Source organism: Salmo trutta, chromosome 1 (assembly GCF_901001165.1).
Source record: "Salmo trutta chromosome 1, fSalTru1.1, whole genome shotgun sequence".
Classification (NCBI taxonomy): domain Eukaryota; kingdom Metazoa; phylum Chordata; class Actinopteri; order Salmoniformes; family Salmonidae; genus Salmo; species Salmo trutta.
The window spans coordinates 55,029,524-55,048,757 of NC_042957.1; the positions used below are offsets into that span (position 1 = coordinate 55,029,524).

General features: G+C 44.5%; 1 protein-coding gene across 3 annotated transcripts in view; it reads right to left on the reverse strand.

Moving 5' to 3' along the window:
• Window positions 1-17,925, reverse strand: part of LOC115201137 (phospholipid phosphatase-related protein type 5) — a 57,830-nt gene extending 39,905 nt beyond the window's left edge. For 2 of the 3 annotated variants that reach the window (XM_029764495.1, XM_029764477.1), the window contains exons 1-2: window positions 17,492-17,925; window positions 12,122-12,247 (exon numbers count right to left, since the gene is read on the reverse strand). In XM_029764495.1, coding sequence (XP_029620355.1) covers window positions 12,122-12,196 — 75 coding nt within the window. In that variant the 5' untranslated portion in view covers window positions 12,197-12,247; window positions 17,492-17,925. The remainder of the gene's footprint in view (window positions 1-12,121; window positions 12,248-17,491) is intronic. The other variant, XM_029764469.1, reaches the window with a different exon arrangement.
• Between the last annotated feature and the right edge of the window lie 1,309 nt (window positions 17,926-19,234).

Here is a 19,234-nt window from a genome sequence, read left to right on the forward strand (position 1 = left end):
AGAGAGAGCGCGAGAGAGAGCATGAGAGAGAGCATGAGAGAGAGAGAGCATGAGAGAGAGAGAGCATGAGAGAGAGAGAGCATGAGAGAGAGAGAGCATGAGAGAGAGAGAGCATGAGAGAGAGAGAGCATGAGAGAGAGAGAGCATGAGAGAGAGCATGAGAGAGAACATTGTAAAGTGGTTGTTCTACTGGATATTATAGGTGAATGCACCAATTTGTAAGTCGCTCTGGATAAGAGCGTCTGCTAAATGACTTAAATGTAAATGTAAACATGAGAGAGAGCAAAATAACGGAGATGGAGGAGGAAAAATAAATGGATGAGGAGGGATGGGAGAGTAAATTAACAAGAAGTATGTCTCTGTGCATTGTTGGGGCTGTACAGATCCCAGTGGTGGGAGGAAGAAAGGAAAGCAGAGGAAGAGGTGTACAAGGATGGAGGGAGGAAAGAGGACGGGATGGTGGGGGAGTGGAGGGGACAGGAAAAGAGAAAGGTTGAGAAGGGGTGAGTGAAGAGAGAGGGAGGAGAGTGAAACTGGCATATGAGAGGTACTGTAGCATGGAGAGGTTGGTAGTTTGGCATGCTTTCAGGACTGTATGTATGTGTGTGTGTGTGTGTGTGTGTGTGTGTGTGTGTGTGTGTGTGTGTGTGTGTGTGTGTGTGTGTGTGTGTGTGTGTGAGAGAGAAAAAGAGAGAGATAGAGAGAGAGTTAGAGCGAGAGAGAGTAAGAGCGAGAGAGAGTAAGAGCGAGAGAGAGTTAGAGCGAGAGAGAGTTAGAGCGAGAGAGAGTAAGAGCGAGAGAGAGTTAGAGCGAGAGAGAGTTAGAGCGAGAGAGAGTAAGAGCGAGAGAGAGTAAGAGCGAGAGAGAGTTAGAGCGAGAGAGAGTTAGAGCGAGAGAGAGTAAGAGCGAGAGAGAGTTAGAGCGAGAGAGAGTTAGAGCGAGAGAGAGTTAGAGCGAGAGAGAGTTAGAGCGAGAGAGAGTAAGAGCGAGAGAGAGTAAGAGCGAGAGAGAGTAAGAGCGAGAGAGAGTAAGAGCGAGAGAGAGTAAGAGCGAGAGAGAGTAAGAGCGAGATGACCGATCAGTGTGAAAGAGTGGAGGGGAGAGTAGAATGGGTACAAAAGACAGTGATGTGAGCTGAGCTTAGATCGTCCTCCAGAAAACATCTCTAGGGCTCCTTCTTGAAATATCTCTTTCTCTCTGTTTCTGCTTTTCAATCTTCACTCCCTCTCCCAAACACTCTTTATTTTCCATGTAACTCTTATCTTAGCCTCTGATGCCCCCCCCCCTTGTCTTTTGTCCCAGTGATGTCTCTGTCGTACACTATGTGAGGATAGGTGGGGCTGTAAACTGGGTTATGATGGCTGGTAAACAGACCAACACACAGGGGGGCCTGAATCACTGGGTGTAAATATTCAGTCAGATCCACACCCCTGCATAGTGTGGGACCAGGGAGGAGACCCTGTACCCACATTACACTGATTACACATACATTACTGCTACAGCACATACAGTACCTGCTTCTTACGAGTGTAGACACACTCACCTGCAAATGAAGGCTTATACAATCTTTACATTGCAGGTCCTTTATACAATCTTTACATTGCAGGTCCTTTATAAATATGTAATTACACAGGAATAGCAGTAAAAGCTGCAGTCTACGGTGTTGGGTTCTAAATTGAAATGTTGAAATATCCTGAGACATATTAACCATATTAGAACTGGGTGTATGGAAATCTACTGCGTGAGAAAGGGGAGTGCAGAAAGTTGTGCAGCCAACTGCTTAAGGTGTTTCTACATATTCTATGTTTTGAAACACATTTAATCCCAAATGAGGTATTATAAATGAAACACTAAAAGGATGGGGGGTATTATAAATGAAACACTAAAAGGATGGGGGGTATTATAAATGAAACACTAAAAGGATGGGGGGTATTATAAATGAAACACTAAAAGGATGGGGGGTATTATAAATGAAACACTAAAAGGATGAGGAACTTTGACAAAGTGATACTAAGAGACCACATTCACAGAAGATTGTAGCCAGCTGTCAATCAGCGACATCAATCACCCACTTCTCTTTCGTATCGTCTGAGATCCCTAAAGATTGGAAAGCTGCCGCGGCCATCCCTCTCTTCAAAGGGGGAGACACTCTAGACCCAAACTGTTTAGAGACCTATATCCATCCTGCCTCTCTAAAGGTCTTCGAATGCAAAGTTAACAAACAGATCACCGACCATTTCGAATCCCACCGTACCTTCTCCGCTATGCAATCTGGTTTCAGAGCTGGTCATGGGTGCACCTCAGCCACGCTCAAGGTCCTAAACGATATCATAACTGCCATCGATAAAAGACAGTACTGTGCAACTGTCTTCATTGACCTGGCCAAGGCTTTCGACTCTGTCAATCACCACATTCTTATCGGCAGACTCGACAGCCTTGGTTTCTTAAATGACTGCCTCGCCTGGTTCACCAACTACTTCTCAGATAGAGTTCAGTGTGTCAAATCGGAGGGCCTGTTGTCCGGACCTCTGGCAGTCTATGGGGGTGCCACAGGGTTCAATTCTCGGGCCGACTCTCTTCTCTGTATGTATCACTGAGGTCGCTCTTGCTGCTGGTGATTCTCTGATCCACCTGGCAGACGACACAATTCTGTATACTTCTGGCACTTCTTTGGACACTGTGTTAACTAACCTCCAGACAAGCTTCAATGCCGTACAACTCTCCTTCCGTGGCCTCCAACTGCTCCTAAATGCTAGTAAAACTAAATGCATGCTCTTCAACCGGTCGTTGCCCACACCTGCCCACCCGACTAGCATCACTATTCTGGACGGTTCTGACTTACAATATGTGGACAACTACAAATACCTAGGTGTCTGGTTAGACTGTAAACTCTCCTTCCAGACTCACATTAAGCATCTCCAATCCAAAATTAAATCTAGAATCGGCTTCCTATTTCGCAACAAAGCCTCCTTCACTCATGCTGTCAAACATACCCTCGTAAAACTGACTCTCCTGCCGATCCTTGACTTCGGCGATGTCATTTACAAAATAGCCTCCAACACTCTACTCAGAAAATTGGATGTAGTCCATCACAGTGCCATCTGTTTTGTCACCAAAGCCCCATATTCTACCCACCACTGCAACCTGTACGCTCTCGTTGGCTGGCCCTTGCTTCATATTCGTCGCCAAACCCACTGGCTCCAGGTCATCTATAAGTATTTTCTAGGTAAAGCCCGCCTTAGCTCACTGGTCACCATAACAGCCCCCACCCATAGCACGCGCTCCAGCAGGTATATTTCACTGGTCATCCCCAAAGCCAACTCCTCTATGGCCGCCTTTCCTTCCAGTTCTCTGCTGCCAATGACTGGAACGAATTGCAAAAATCACTGAAGCTGGAGACATATCTCCCTCACTAACTTTAAGCATCAGCCTAAAGTTGTGCAGGGGTACAAGGTAATTGAGGTAGATATGTACATATAACTAGTACTAAAGTGATATGATGATAGATAAAAGTAGCAGCAGTGTATGAGACGAGTCAAAATGTTAGTGCAAAAAGGGTTGATGCAGATAGTTAACTAACTTGTTAGTCTGGCTAGTTATTTGGTTGTCACATGGCTTGGGGGTAGAAGCTGTTCATGGTCTGTTGGTTCCAGACTTTTGCATCGCTACTGCTAGCCATGCGATAGCAGAGAGAACAGTCTATGACTTGGGTGACTGGAGTTTTTGACGTTATTTAGGGCCTTCCTCTGAAACCGGCTGGTATAGAGGTCCTGGTTGGCAGGGAGCCCGGCCCCAGTGATATACTGGGCCGTACACACTATCCTCTGTTGCACCTTGCTGTCGCATACCAAGCAGTTGCCATACCAAGCAGTTGCCATACCAAGCAGTTGCCATACCAAGCGGTGATGCAGCTCGCCAACATGCTCTCAATTTAAATCTCTCTTTAAGAGATGCCTCCCACACTACCTCCAGAGGTAGTGTGGAAGAAATCTACACCACATACCCCCCTCTGAGTGGTACAGTGTAAAGACAACAGCTCTCCCACACCACATGTCCATGCAAGAATTACCTTAATTACCCTAATACCAGTAGGCAGCATTTTTGCTTTGTCAGCCAAATTCGTGAATCATTGCATTAATCAAGTCTGCAACACTATGTGCAATATGGTTTAGATGAGAAGGTCCTGTATAGTTTGAATTGCTATCCTCATTTTGTTTGTCCATATACTATGACATTAACAGTATGCTAATAGCTACACTCACACATGAAGCAGGAATGTGGCCTTGGCCACACCACATCAAAGGCTTGTGTAAATAGAAAAGTTGCTAATCTGATAGATACGCCATACCATCTGGTTTGCACTTAGTGCACCTCCAGGCTGTGTAAGGGCTATTTGACCAAGAAGGAGAGTGATGGAGTGCAGCATCAGATGACCTAGCCTCCACAATCACCCGACCTCAACCCAATTGAGATGGTTTGGATGAGTTGGTTTGGATGAGTTGGACCGCAGAGTGAAGGAAAAGCAGCCAAGAAGTGCTCAGCATATGTAGGAACTCCAAGACTGTTGGAAAAGCATTCCAGGCGACTACCTCATGAAGCTGGTTGAGAGAATGCCAAGAGTGTGCATATGTCATCAAGGCAAAGAGTGGCTACTTAAAGAGTTTGCCGTTAGTTAGCACCTCCACACAAACTATTATGCTGGGTGTGCGCCAGCTCATTTTTATCTACTTTGAAGAATCTAAAATATATTGGTTACTAAATGATCCCATGCATGTTATTTTATAGTTTTGATGTCTTCACTATTATTCTACAATGTAGAAAATAGTAAAAATAAAGATAAACCCTTGAATGAGTAGGTGTGTCCAAACTTTTGACTGGTACTGTATAAGTTGTACCGTTTAGAAATAAAATCACTTCAGGCACCCAAGTAGCGCAGCGGTCTAAGGCACTGCATCTCAGCGCAAGAGCATCACTACAATCCCTGATTCGGATCCAGGTTGTATCACATCCGGCCGTGATTGGGAGTCCCATAGGGCGGCGCACAATTGGCCCAGCGTAGTCCTGGTTGGGCCGGCATTGTCACGGTTGTCGTAGGAAGGAGCGGACCAAAGTGCAGCGTGTGTGTCGTTCCACATTTTATTTTCACTGTGAAACTATGCAATACATATAAATAAACTGAATAACAAAACAACAAACCGTGACTCAGAGGTGAAACATACACCAACTCAAAAAACCATCTCCCACAAACCCAGGTGGTAAAAACCACTACTTAAGTATGATCTGCAATTAGAGACAACGAGGACCAACTGCCTCTAATTGGAGATCATCCCACACAAAACCCAACATAGAAATACAAAACTAGAACCTGACAACATAGAAAAACTAAACTAGAAAACCCCCGTCACACCCTGACCTACTCTACCATAGAAAATAACAGCTAAGGTCAGGACGTGACAGTAATTGTAAATAAGAATTTGTTCTTAACTGACTTGCCTAGTTAAATAAAAAGGTCAAATAAAAATTTGAAGGTGTCATAAGTATTTTGAGAAAATTCACTTACAGTGCATTCCTAAAGTATTTAGACCCCTTGACTTTTTCCAAATGTTGTTACGTTACAGCCTTATTCTAAAATGTATTAAATTGTTCTTTCCCCCCCTCAATCAATCTACACACAATACCCCATAATGACAAAGCAAAAACAGGTTTTTAGAATTTATTAGAAATAAACTGAAATATGACATTTACATAAGTATTCAGACCCTTTACTCAGTACTTTGTTGAAGCACCTTTTGCAGTGATTACAGCCTTGAGTCTTCTTGGGGTATGATGCTACAAGCTTGGCACACCTGTATTTGAGGAGTTTCTCTCATTCTTCTCTGCAGATCCACTCAAGCTCTGTAAGGTTGCACAGCTATTTTCAGATCTCTCCAGAGATGTTCGATCAGGTTCAAGTCCGGGCTCTGGCTGGGCCACTCAAGGACATTCAGAGACTTGTCCCGAAGCCACTCTTGGCTGTGTGTTTAGAGTCATTGTCCTGTTAGAAGGTGAACCTTTGCTCTGGAGCAGGTTTTTAATCAAGGATCTCTCTGTACTTTCCTCTGTTCATCTTTCCCTCGATCCTGACTAGTCTCCCAGTCCCTGCCGCTGAAAAACATCCCTACAGCATGATGCTGCCACCACCATGCTTCACCGTAGGGATGGTGCCAGGTTTCCTCCAGACGTGACATTTGACATTAAGGCCAAAGAGTTCAATCTTGGTTTCATCAGAGCAGAGAATCTTGCTTCTTAGAGTCCTTTAAGTGCCTTTTGGCAAACTCCAAGTGGGCTGTCATGTGCCTTTGGCTTCCGTCTGGCCACTCTACCATAAAGGCCTGATTGGTGCAGTGCTGCAGAGATGGTTGTCCTTCTGGTAGTTTCTCCCATATCCACAGGGGAACTCTGGAGCTCTGTCAGAATTACCATTGAGTTCTTGGTCACCTCCCTGACAAAGGCCCTTCTCTCCCGATTGCTCAGTTTGGCCGGGCAGCCAGCTCTAGGAAGAGTTTTGGTGGTTCCAAACTTCTTCCATTTAAGAGTGATGGAGGCCACTGTGTTCTTGGGGACCTTCAATGCTGCAGACATTTTTGGTAACCTTCCCCAGATCTGTGCCTCGACACAATCCTGTCTCAGAGCTCTACGGACAATTCCTTCTACCTCATGGCTTGGTTTTTGCTCTAACATGCCCTGTCAACTGTGGGACCTTACATAGACAGGTGTGTGCCTTTCCAAATCATGTCCAATTAATTGAATTTACCACAGGTGGACTCCAATCAAGATGTAAAAACATCTCAAGGACGTTCAATGGAAACAGGATGCACCCGAGCTCAATTTCGAGTTTCGGAGCAAAGGGTCTGATTACTTATTAAAAACACATACCTTATTTACATTTGTATTAAATTAGCAAAAAAAATTAAACCTGTTTTCACTTTGTTGTTATGGGGTATTGTGTGTTGATTGATGAGGAAAAAAACAAATTTAATCAATTTTAGAATAAGGCTGTAATGTAACAAAATGTGGAAAAAGTCAAGGAGTCTGAATACTTGATCAATGCACTGTATATGTGTATTAAGGTAGTCAAAAGTTTAGTGTTTGGTCCCATATTCCTAGCAAACAATGGTTACATCAAGCTTGTTACTACACACTTGTTGGATGCATTTGCTGTTTGTTTTGGTTGGGTTTCAGATAATTTTCTGCCCAATAGAAATGAATGGTAAATAATGTATTGTGCCAATTTCGAGTCACTTTTATTCTAAATAAGAATAGAATATGTTTTTCCGACCACTTCTACATTAATGTGGATGCTACCATGATTACGGATAATCAGAAATGAATCATGAATAATGATGAAAAGAAAGTTAGAGGCACAAAGGCCACACCCACAATACAACGTTTTTGGAGGGCATGATATTTATGCCTCTGTACCTTTCTCACTCATCATTATTCACAATTCATTCCATGAAACATTCACTTCTATTGGGTACAACATAATATGAAACAAAAGCAAAACCAACAATGAATTTGTCCAAATACTTCTGAAATAGGGACCTCCGAATCTCAAAGTCTTCTCACCAGTCATTCATGCTTCTCTCATTATTTAACTTGAACTACTTTCCCTTCCACAGTGCAGAGCTGCTGAAAACATTGTGCTCAAGCTGGGCTGGCTGGCTGGCTGGCTGGCTGGGCTGGCTGGCTGAGTGCATTCTCCCTGCATTGATTCAGAGGCCAAAACATAAAGCAGGGGCAGCTCTTTAATGGACATTTACCAGATGGCAACCAAAGGAAAAGTCCGTTTTTCTTTGTGTCTTAGGGCTCCAGCTGATCACAGCACTCTAAAAAAATGTGTGTGTGTGTTCTTTGTGCACTTCACTTGAAAGACTCTCTCCGACAGGTGTGATCACACAAGTGTTACCCACCATCACACACTGGGGTTATTTTTAGAGACGGAGGAAGCAAAAGAGAAGGAAAAGTGTTTTTTCACCTATTTCAAGTGTTAATGAGGCTGTGTGTGTGTGTGTGTGTGTGTGTGTTCTTCTGAACATTAAAATTAAATGAAAATTAAGGCAACTCGTTTTTAAATGAACAGATGTGGAATATTCACTACCGTAAATTGTCACCATTACCATTCCATGTCCTTACTGTGAATAAACCAACACAACAAAACTGAGCTTGATTGGCTAAATACAACATTAGCAGAATATAAAGACACATTGGTTCGACACAAAACCACGACGAAACAGTGTTATGTTACCGAGCTTCTAAAAGCAGCTCTGAAAGCCTTAACAGTACATCAACAGTGCCCTCTGGTGGGTATAGAGTCCTTACATGGAACGCCGAGGGAAATGGTCCATCACACTGCATGTGGAGAGAGAGAGATGGTGCCCACACACAAACACAAATAGGAGTACTGCTCATTATGAGTACTGCTCATGCCAAAGAACTTAAACACCCCTGCAGTCACGGAAATCTCCAACGTCACAATGATTGACTCATAACCATTCAGTCCATAACAGTGGCTGAGAAAAGTGGGACATGTTCTATAAGAGGGGAAAGCACATAATGTATAACAGAACGGGTCATTTTCACATCCAAATAAAACATTTGAAACATTGAGAATAAATCAGTTTTCGTTGCTTTTTAAATGTTAGAGTAGAGTGTGTGTAGATCCTATTATTTGACTATTTCTTTATGGTTTAAGTTTTTGTTCATTGAAGGTGATGTTTCCAACTAGTCGGCTAGGTTATTCCTGCTTCCATATTGCAGCTGCAGCCATTATACAAAACACATTCCCACACTTCATAAACTGAATCTGTAACAACCCATACATGGTCCTGTGTGGACAGGACACATCAATATTAGGTTACAAGACGCACCACACACCCCAATCACATGACACCGGCTGTCCAATAGCAGTACATCCAAAGCTATCAGAGGGGCATGGAGGGGGACTTTGTATTTCCTCCTCCATTGGTCTGGATAACTGTTTATGTTAATGTGGCCTTTACAACCCCAAAGCTGAGTTCTCTGCTACACCTGATTACTTATACACACAGTGGATTATTTCCTAAAAGCATGTCTGTGTTCTGACAATGGCATTTCCATGCATCTTTTGTATCAACAGAGTGCTGAGAGAAACTGACCTGTGTAAGCGCTATTGATGTTGAAATTCAGATAGATATAGATACCTCCTTCCGTCTCTTCTAACAAATATCTATGACTTTCAGGGGAGAGAGAGATGTTATAGCCTGCATAAGAGGGTAGGTAGTGGATGAAAGGAGGCAGAAGAAAGACAGAAAATTAATGCAGCTGATTGGTTTCCATGGAAACGGGCTGATGAGGTGAATAAAAATAAATAAAAGAGCAGGTCCTGGCTCAGTCTAAATCACTGTGTCTGACACACCGCTGGGGAGGGGACAGGGACAGGGGAGCTAAAATGGTTGGGTCTCAGTCAGACCACACTGTCACATCTTCTGCACTCACTCACTGCTACCTCACATATTGCACATTATGATTCCACACATCCCACATATCACTACAACTGTACTGAATACCACAAGGTATATAGCACTTATATATACACACACACACACACACACACACACACACACATGCACTGCTCAAAAAAATTAAGGGAACACTAAAATAACACATCCTAGATCTGAATGAATGAAATAATCTTATTAAATACTTTTTTCTTTACATAGTTGAATGTGCTGACAACAAAATCACACAAAAATAATCAATGGAAATCCAATGTATCAACCCATGGAGGTCTGGATTTGGAGTCACACTCAAAATTAAAGTGGAAAACCACACTACAGGCTGATCCAACTTTGATGTAATGTCCTTAAAACAAGTCAAAATGAGGCTCAGTAGTGTGTGTGGCCTCCACGTGCCTGTATGACCTCCCTACAACGCCTGGGCATGCTCCTGATGAGGTGGCGGATGGTCTCCTGAGGGATCTCCTCCCAGACCTGGACTAAAGCATCCGCCAACTCCTGGACAGTCTGTGGTGCAACGTGGCGTTGGTGGATGGAGCGAGACATGATGTCCCAGATGTGCTCAATTGGATTCAGGTCTGGGGAACGGGCAGGCCAGTCCATAGCATCAATGCCTTCCTCTTGCAGGAACTGCTGACACACTCCAGCCACATGAGGTCTAGCATTGTCTTGCATTAGGAGGAACCCAGGGCCAACCGCACCAGCATATGGTCTCACAAGGGGTCTGAGGATCTCATCTCGGTACCTAATGGCAGTCAGGCTACCTCTGGCGAGCACATGGAGGGCTGTGCGGCCCCCCAAAGAAATGCCACCCCACACCATGACTGACCCACCGCCAAACCGGTCATGCTGGAGGATGTTGCAGACAGCAGAATGTTCTCCACGGCGTCTCCAGACTCTGTCACATGTGCTCAGTGTGAACCTGCTTTCATCTGTGAAGAGCACAGGGCGCCAGTGGCGAATTTGCCAATCTTGGTGTTCTCTGGCAAATGCCAAACATCCTGCACCGTGTTGGGCTGTAAGCACAACCCCCACCTGTGGACGTCGGGCCCTCATACCACCCTCATGGAGTCTGTTTCTGACCGTTTGAGCACACACATGCACATTTGCGGCCTGCTGGAGGTCATTTTGCAGGGCTTTGGCAGTGCTCCTCCTGCTCCTCCTTGCACAAAGGCGGAGGTAGCGGTCCTGCTGCTGGGTTGTTGCCCTCCTACGGCCTCCTCCACGTCTCCTGATGTACTGGCCTGTCTCCTGGTAGCGCCTCCATGCTCTGGACACTACGCTGACAGACACAGCAAACTTTCTTGCCACAGCTCGCATTGATTTGCCATCCTGGATGAGCTGCACTACCTGAGCCACTTGTGTGGGTTGTAGACTCCGTCTCATGCTACCACTAGAGTGAAAGCACCGCCAGCATTCAAAAGTGACCAAAACATCAGCCAGGAAGCATAGGAACTGAGAAGTGGTCTGTGGTCTCCACCTGCAGAACCACTCCTTTTTTGGGGGTGTCTTGCTAATTGCCTATAATTTCCACCTGTTGTCTATTCCATTTGCACAACAGCATGTGACATTTATTGTCAATCAGTGTTGCTTCCTAAGTGGACAGTTTGATTTCACAGAAGTGTGATTGACTTGGAGTTACATTGTGTTGTTTAAGTGTTCCCTTTATTTTTTTGAGCAGTAATATATATATATATATATCACTTCGTTCCTCATTCAATTCTTTTCACCTTCCATGTCATACATCACACCTCACATATAGACCTCCATATTTCACATGACACAGAACACCTTGTACCTCAAATATCACCTCACATTAAATATGTGTGAGGGATGGCAAAGTGGAGTAAGGGAGTGCTTTTATTGTGGACCATAATCTAGCAGCAAAGAGACCTTCAATACCCTCTGAGTAATGTAGCTCCCACAGCAATACGGGACCCTGTCCTGTGTGTGCGTGCGTGCGTATGTGCGTGTGTGCACCTGTAGTCTGTATGTGAGTCTGTGTCTGTGTGTGTGCCTGACAGTGTGTGCAGAGCATCCAGTACCTATACAAAACACAGTTAGCTGTGATATCATTAAATACTTCAATGGATCAGATGCAAAGACTCATATAAACAGGAAGCAGAGATCACATATTGTAGCAGTGTGAAGACAGGAAGCTCCATCTGAACAGATTACATAGTATAACAACTATTTTATACCCACTTTATCCACGTTACTCAGTCTCAGCCATGGCAGAGAGACCGTGGCAGTGTGGTGGATGTGTGTTGAGCTGACAATATTTACAACATTTTCCACTGAAGCTAAAGATGAGAAAGTGTTCCCTGGCTGCTGGACAGCAGACAACAGCCAATTGAGGTCAAGTAGTAGAATGAATGGAGCTCATTGAGCTCTGAGAGGAGCGGAGGGGGGTGAGAAACTGAATATGAGGAAGGTTAAGGGATACGGAAATTCCCCATAAAGAGATATCATCAACCAGCATGAAGAGGCCCTACTGGACCCATGAGGAGCCAGAGGGTATTTCATCAGCTCCTCCCAGTAGTGTCATTTTAGCCAATCAGGAAAAGGAAGACATGGCAACTCACCTCAACAAACAAGAAGCAGGGAACGATGGAGCTGCTGCTCTTCAAACCCGGCTTCTCCTCCTCCGCCGCCATCATTCTCTCGTTCTCTCTCTCCTGTCCTCTCTCCAGCACTCGCTCTCCTCACGCCTGTGAAGGAAAGAGCGTTCCAGGTCAGTAAGAGTTGTCTTGATCTAAAAGGCAGCTCGAGGCCAAGTTCAAAGTATAATATTAAGTTGAATCCTATGACAGGAATGTAGCGTTGGATGGAACAATGGGTCTTGATGCTCTTATAAAGAATAACAATTTTGTTTACATGTTACCTCTGTGGCCATGACACAAAGTGCAAAGACCCCCCCCCCACCCACACACTCCCACTCTCCCCGACACACACAAAGAAACAACTAAATAGCATAAAATAAGCCTATCAGTGTGCAGTAATGAGCCTCTCCCTCAGTCCTGATGAGTCAGTGCTGAAATGAAAATACAGATTGTGTCTAACACGGAATGCCACTATAATGAATGGAACCTTTATGGAGTTAGAATAAACATAAATCCAGCCAATGCACAACATGGAAATAGCATATCTTAATGATGCATGCTACAAAGTAGTCTTAGATGAGAAATATGCTCTTGACATTTGCATAATCACATCTATACTGAATTAGATTATATTCCAACCAAGGCACAACTCTCTGTCTGCATGTCTTATTCAATGTCATGTCTACACGCTTTACACGGCAGGTACGGGTGCTCTCGGCTAGATGTTCTTTACCGGTCGGGCCATCAGATTTGCCACCAATGCTCCTTATAGGACACATCACTGCAATCTATACTCCTGTAAACTGGTCATCTCTATATACCTGACGCAAGACCCACTGGTTGATGCTTATTTATAAAACCCTCTTAGGCCTCACTCCCCCCTATCTGAGATATCTACTGCAGCCCTCATACTCCACCCGTTCTGCCGGTCACATTCTGTTAAAGGTCCCCAAAGCACACTCATCCCTGGGTCGCTCCTCTTTTCAGTTCACTGCAGCTAGCGACTGGAACGAGCTGCAACAAACACTCAAACTGGACAGTTTTGTCTCAATCTCTTCATTCAAAGACTCAATCATTGACACTCTTACTGACAGTTGTGGCTGCTTTGTGTGATGTATTGTTGTCTCTATCTTCTTGCCTTGTGTGCTGTTGTCTGTGCCCAATAATGTTTGTACCATGTTTTGTGCTGCTACCATGGTGTGTTGCTACCATGTTCTTGTCATGTTGTGTTGCTTCCATGCTGTGTTGTCATGTGTTGCTGCCTTGCTATGTTGTTGTCTTAGGTATCGCTTTATGTAGTGTTGCGTTGTCTCTCTTATCTTTGTGTGTGTTTTGTCCTATAGTTATATATTTGTATTTTTTATCCCAGCCCCCGTCCCTGCAGGAGGCCTTTTGGTAGAATAAGAATTTGTTCTTAACTGACTTGCCTAGTTAAATAAAAGTGAAGTAAAATAAAAATACACTGTATCCCCAGCAGAATTAGCTTGAGGGGAAGAATACAACACGCTAGCCTTTTCGGTTCAAGGCAAGACTAAGGGACAGACAGAAACAATGCAATCTGGACATGGTGCTGTCAGTGAGGAGTCTCTTGAGCTGGGACCTGAGGTTTTCCCTGACTACAGGAAAAACTACAGGCCCTAGTCATAGGCTATTGCTAGTCAGGTGAAACTCAGGCCCCTTCTTACGACCATCCAACCTCTGAAGTGTACCAGAACTCCTCCTGAAGAGATCCTATAGCTTGGATCTGGTCTGTGAGAGTTCCCATTTCCTGGGCGTTGTCAGACTGACCTCTATCCCCCCCACTGACAGTCAGTCTGGCAGGATGTCAGAGAATAGGCTGTGAGGATGAATAAGGAATGAGACTGGGCTCTTAGAAGCAGATAGAACAACGCGAAGCAGGGCTGCTTTTAGAAATCTTTCTCTCTCAAACATCTTGTAGCTGTGACTGAACAAGCTGAGGCCCCAGGTAAGGGAAAATCAGCCAGGGTATTTTGATGAACCTGCTCTACTGATCCCAGCAGTAGATGGGCAGTGTAATGCAGCCTGAGTGGACGGCCAGGTATCTAACGTCCCTAGGATCATGATGTCAGGAGGGATGAGAGCAGGTCAGAACACAGGTGTTGCTATTTGAGATGGGACAGTGTCTGTCAAAGAGAAAGCCTTTGTGTCCACGTGTTACATACCAAATAGACAAGATGTAGTATTTTGTAGAAACCTTATGGGTGGGCAGGGAGAGGGAGGAGAAGGAGGAGAGGGAGATTGGTTGAGGAAGATAAAAGTAGGACACCAGGGGCAATTTTACCCAGAGATAGGAGAGAGAGAGTTGTTTGTTAGCATATGCCTGCCTGCGCATGCGTGTGTGTGTGTGTGTGTGTGTGTGTGTGTGTGTGTGTGTGTGTGTGTGTGTTTGCGCGTGTGTGCGTGTGTATGTGAGTCCAGCTGGATTTGATCTGAAAGGGAGGCAGGGTGACAGGAGTTCTGATCTTGTTGGCTTGCCATCAGTCAGAGAGCCCAGCCAGCCTGTCGTCAACTGAGACACTGCAGCCCACACACACACACACACAAACACAAAAGTGAGTGAAATTGAGGGAAGAGAGGAAAATACCAGGGAAAGAGAGAGGGAGGAAAAAGAAAAAGAATGAGAGAAGGGGGTTAGGAGGAAAGGACAAGTGAAGGGAATGAAAGGATGTTAATATGAATAGACAAGCGACTAGTTAGCTGACACAGAGGAGGACTATACAATATCCTGCTGGTCTGAATACACAGTCTTAGGAGAGGAGCCCAGGAAACCATATGTCCACTCTCCTCCCTCAGACACACACACGAACATGCACGCGTGCAACACACACACACACACACACGTACAGACACACACGTACAGACACACACCGCCTGGGGACACAAAGGCTAATTGGACACTACAATCTGGATCACGGCTGCCTTCACATCCAGCTATTTCTACCACATACTGAGAGATACTACACACAGATATATTACAACTGCGCAGATATATTTAATCTACACAGATGTATATTGTAATATTCTATATGAACATAAAAGAGCAAAGTACAATGTACAGTGCCTTCAGAAAGTATTCATACCCCTTGACTTATTCCACATTGTTGTTACAGCCTGAATTCAAAATTGATTCAATATTTTTTTTTCTTACCCATCTACACAATACCCCATAATGACAAAGTGAAAACATTTTAGCAAATTTACTGAAAATGAAAAATCTCATTTACGTCAGTATTCACACTCCCGAGTCAATACATTTTAGAATCACCTTTTGGCAGCGATTATAGCGGTGAGTCTTTCTGGGTAAGTCTAAGAGCTTTGCATACCTGGATTGTACAATATTTGCACATTACTCTTTTTAAAATTATTCAAGCTCTGTCAAGTTGGTCGTTGTTCATTGCTAGACAGCCCTTTTCCAGTCTTGTCATAGACGTTCAAGCCTATTTAAGTCAAAACTGTAACTAGGCTACTCAGGAACATTCAATATGGTCTTGGTAAGCAACTCCAGTGAATATTTGGCCTTGTGTTTTAGGTTATTGTCCAGCTGAAAGGTGAATTTGTCTCCCAGTAGTCTATCAGGAGACTGAACCAGGTTTTCCTCTAGGATCTATTCCATTACTTTTTATCCTAACAAACTCCCTAGTTCTTGCCATTGACAGGCATACCCATAATATGATGCAGTCACCACCATGCTTGAAAATATGAAGTGAACTGTTGTGTTGAATTTGCCCTAAGCATAACGCTTCGTATTCGACATAATGTTTTTATTTAGCAGTTTTACTTTAGTACCTTATTGCAAACAGGATGCATGTTTTGGAATATTTTTATTCTGTACACTATCATTTAGGTTAGTATTGTGGAGTAACTACAATCTTGTTGATCCATCCTCAGTTTACTCCTATCACAGCCTTTAAACTCTGTAACTGTTTAAAAGTCACCATTTGCCTCATGGTGAAATCCCTGAATGGTTTCCTTCCTCTCCAGCTACTGAGTTAGGATGGATGCCTGTATCTTTGTAGTGACTGGGTGTTTTGATACACCATCCAAAGTGTAATTAATAACGTCACCATGCACAAAGGGATATTTAATGTCTGCTGTTTTTTACCCATCTACCAATAGGTGCCCTTTGTGAGGCATTGGAAAAGCTCCCTGGTCTTTGTAGTCGAATCTGTGTTTTAAATTCACTGCTCGACTGAGGGACCTTACAGATACTTGTATATGTGGGGTACAGAGATGAGGTGGTCATTAAAACATAATGTTAAGCAATATTAATGCACACAGTAAGTCCATGCAACTTATGTGACTTGTTGAGCAAATGTATACTCCTTAACTTATTTAGGCTTACCATAACAAAAGAGGTTGAATACTTATTGGCTCGAGATATTTCAGCTTTTAATTTTTAATGAATTTGTAAAACATTGACATTATGGGGTATTGTGTGTAGGCCAGTGACAAAAAAATCTTCATTTAATCCATTTTAAATTCAGACTGTCGCATAACAAAATGTGGAAAAAGTCAAAGGGTGTAAATACTTTCTGAAGGGCACTGCATATGGCAGTCTGGTTGATTCTTTCATCCTTAAAATGTAGCCATCCCCCTGACACAGTACTACTCAGAGAGGTACAAGGTAGTATATTCAATGTGTTTGTACAGTCCAATGCAGCATTTACATGGCACTGTCTGCTTCTTTCTTTCACCCTGTGTGTGGCTATCCTGTGCTGCTGAATACTCTCCTATAACCAATCACATTCAAAGAGATCAGTCCAAGTCCCTTTAAAATCACTGTACTGTTGTCTTGGTGCATTTCCAAGGTGTGTGTAGTTAGCATGCTGGATGGAAGTATGTTGAGTGTGTGTGTGCCTTGCTCGACAGACATGTTTCACTCAAACCAGACCACATGCTGAATCTGCAGATATCCTGTGTGCAGAATGCATGAACACACACACACACACACACACACACACACACACACACACACACACACACACACACACACACACACACACACACAGTAATAAGCCCCCCCGCCCGCCCGAGAGACAATCCCACTTCACGCTATTAATAGGGCGGTGGAGGGTGTAGGTAGGGCGGGGGGGAGACCCTAATAGGATTTCAGAACGCTAGGTTATTAGAGCCTCCCTTTGGGGAATACCACGGTGAAACACTCCTCACCTCCACATAAACACCAAAACACTCTCACTACATCAGACCACAATCTGAACCATTAACATAAAGCGCAATGCTAACATGCTAATGCTCCTCATACTGCAACCCATGCAGACAGAAGAGAGGGAAACAGACGGAGGAGAGGAAAACCCATCACCCCCCTCTTACCTTAGACACCTCGCTGCTGCCTAGCTCCTCTGTTGCCGTGGCACCAGATTCCTACGCGGAGGCCATGTCAGATGAGGGAAAGTGCTGTGAAAATCTCCCCACCCAGCTGCATCTCTATCAATTCTCTTCTTCTTCTCTCCTCCTGCTCCAGAGTGAAGCGTGGTACTGGAGATCCTCAGACAAACACACGCGCACGGAGATAAAGCGCGCTAGCGACTCCCCAGCCCTCCTCACACACTCGACACACTCCCCCTCTAATTAGCCACTTCAAATAAGCAGCCTGGGCTAATCAATTAAGTGTCGGGAATTACTGCATGTGCTGCGTTGTCTTCCAATACACACCGAGAGGCAGGGTGTGTGGAAGATTGCGTATCCGTGTGTGAGTAAGAGAGAGGGATGTGTGGTATCTGTGCCGCTAGAGAGAAGCTCATTTGTATTCAAAACTTGTTTCCTTCCATCCCTCTCTCTCTGTCCTCCCTCTCTCTCTCGCAGTGAATGAGGGAGGGAGGGGTTGTAAAACCCAAACAGAGTGGTGTGAGAGAGAGAGAGGGATTGAGGGAGGGGGGAGCTCAGGTGTGCCTCTGTGTCGGGCTGCAGCCTGCCTGCCTCAGGGCACACAATCCAATGAATACATGGCTATTGATCTAGTGCTGGTGCAGGTTTAATACTGCAGGTCAGGACTGATAGGGGCTGGCTGGCTGCCTGCCTGCCACTGTTAAACAGGACAGGGTCAACAGCCAGAGGGGAACTGTTATAGTGGAAGGGAGAGAGAGAGAGAGAGAGAGAGAGAGAGAGAGAGAGAGAGAGAGAGCGACACAATTAGACCCAACCAAATAATGAGAAAACAAAAAGATAATTACTTGACACATTGGAAACTAAGCTGCACTTCCTACTCTCCTGCCAAATGTATGACCATATTAGAGACCCATATTTCCCTCAGACTACACAGATCCACAAAGAATGCGAAAACAAACCAAATTTTGATAAACTCCCATATCTATTGGGTGAAATACCACAGTGTGCCGTCACAGCAGCAAGATTTGTGACCTGTTGCCACACATATACATATCCAAGATGGCGTAGCAGTCAGACGTCTTTGTCCTGTCGTGTCCCTTGTATATATCTTTTTACATCTTTTTCTTCGCATATCTTTTAAAATATTTTCCTAAACCTCAACTTCTAAATGCTCTCCTGCAACCCGCCTCACCCAATGTGGCGTGGATCTGTTTTTTTCTAAAGCATTTCTATTTACTTCAGATCTGGAATCCCTCAACTGAAGCTAGCCAGCTAACTACCTACCAGCTATCAGTCAGCAAACCATTGCTAGCGGTCATCAGCTAACCTTTAGCTCGGAAAGCTCTCGCCAGTTCGAACAACGTGACTCAAATCAGAGCATAATGGACCTATTATTATTTTTTATATTTTTTCCCCCCCATATCCCCGGATTCCTACCTCAAACTCTGAGCATTTTCATCTGGATCTTCGCAACTAGCTAACCGCAATCCCGGGTGACTACTCCTGGCTAGCGTTTCCATCCCGGAGCAAGCACCAATTAGCCTGAAGCTAGCCCGGCCAGGGCTCCTGTGCTATCACCGAAGCCCACTCCTGAGCTACAATATCCGGACCCCTTCTACTGCCGGTACGGGGCACGGAACCCCTCCGATCCTCTACGACTGGAATACCGACATAATCTGCCCGAGGATTCCAACAGGCCCCTCAGGCGCGACGTCCGCTGAAGGCCCA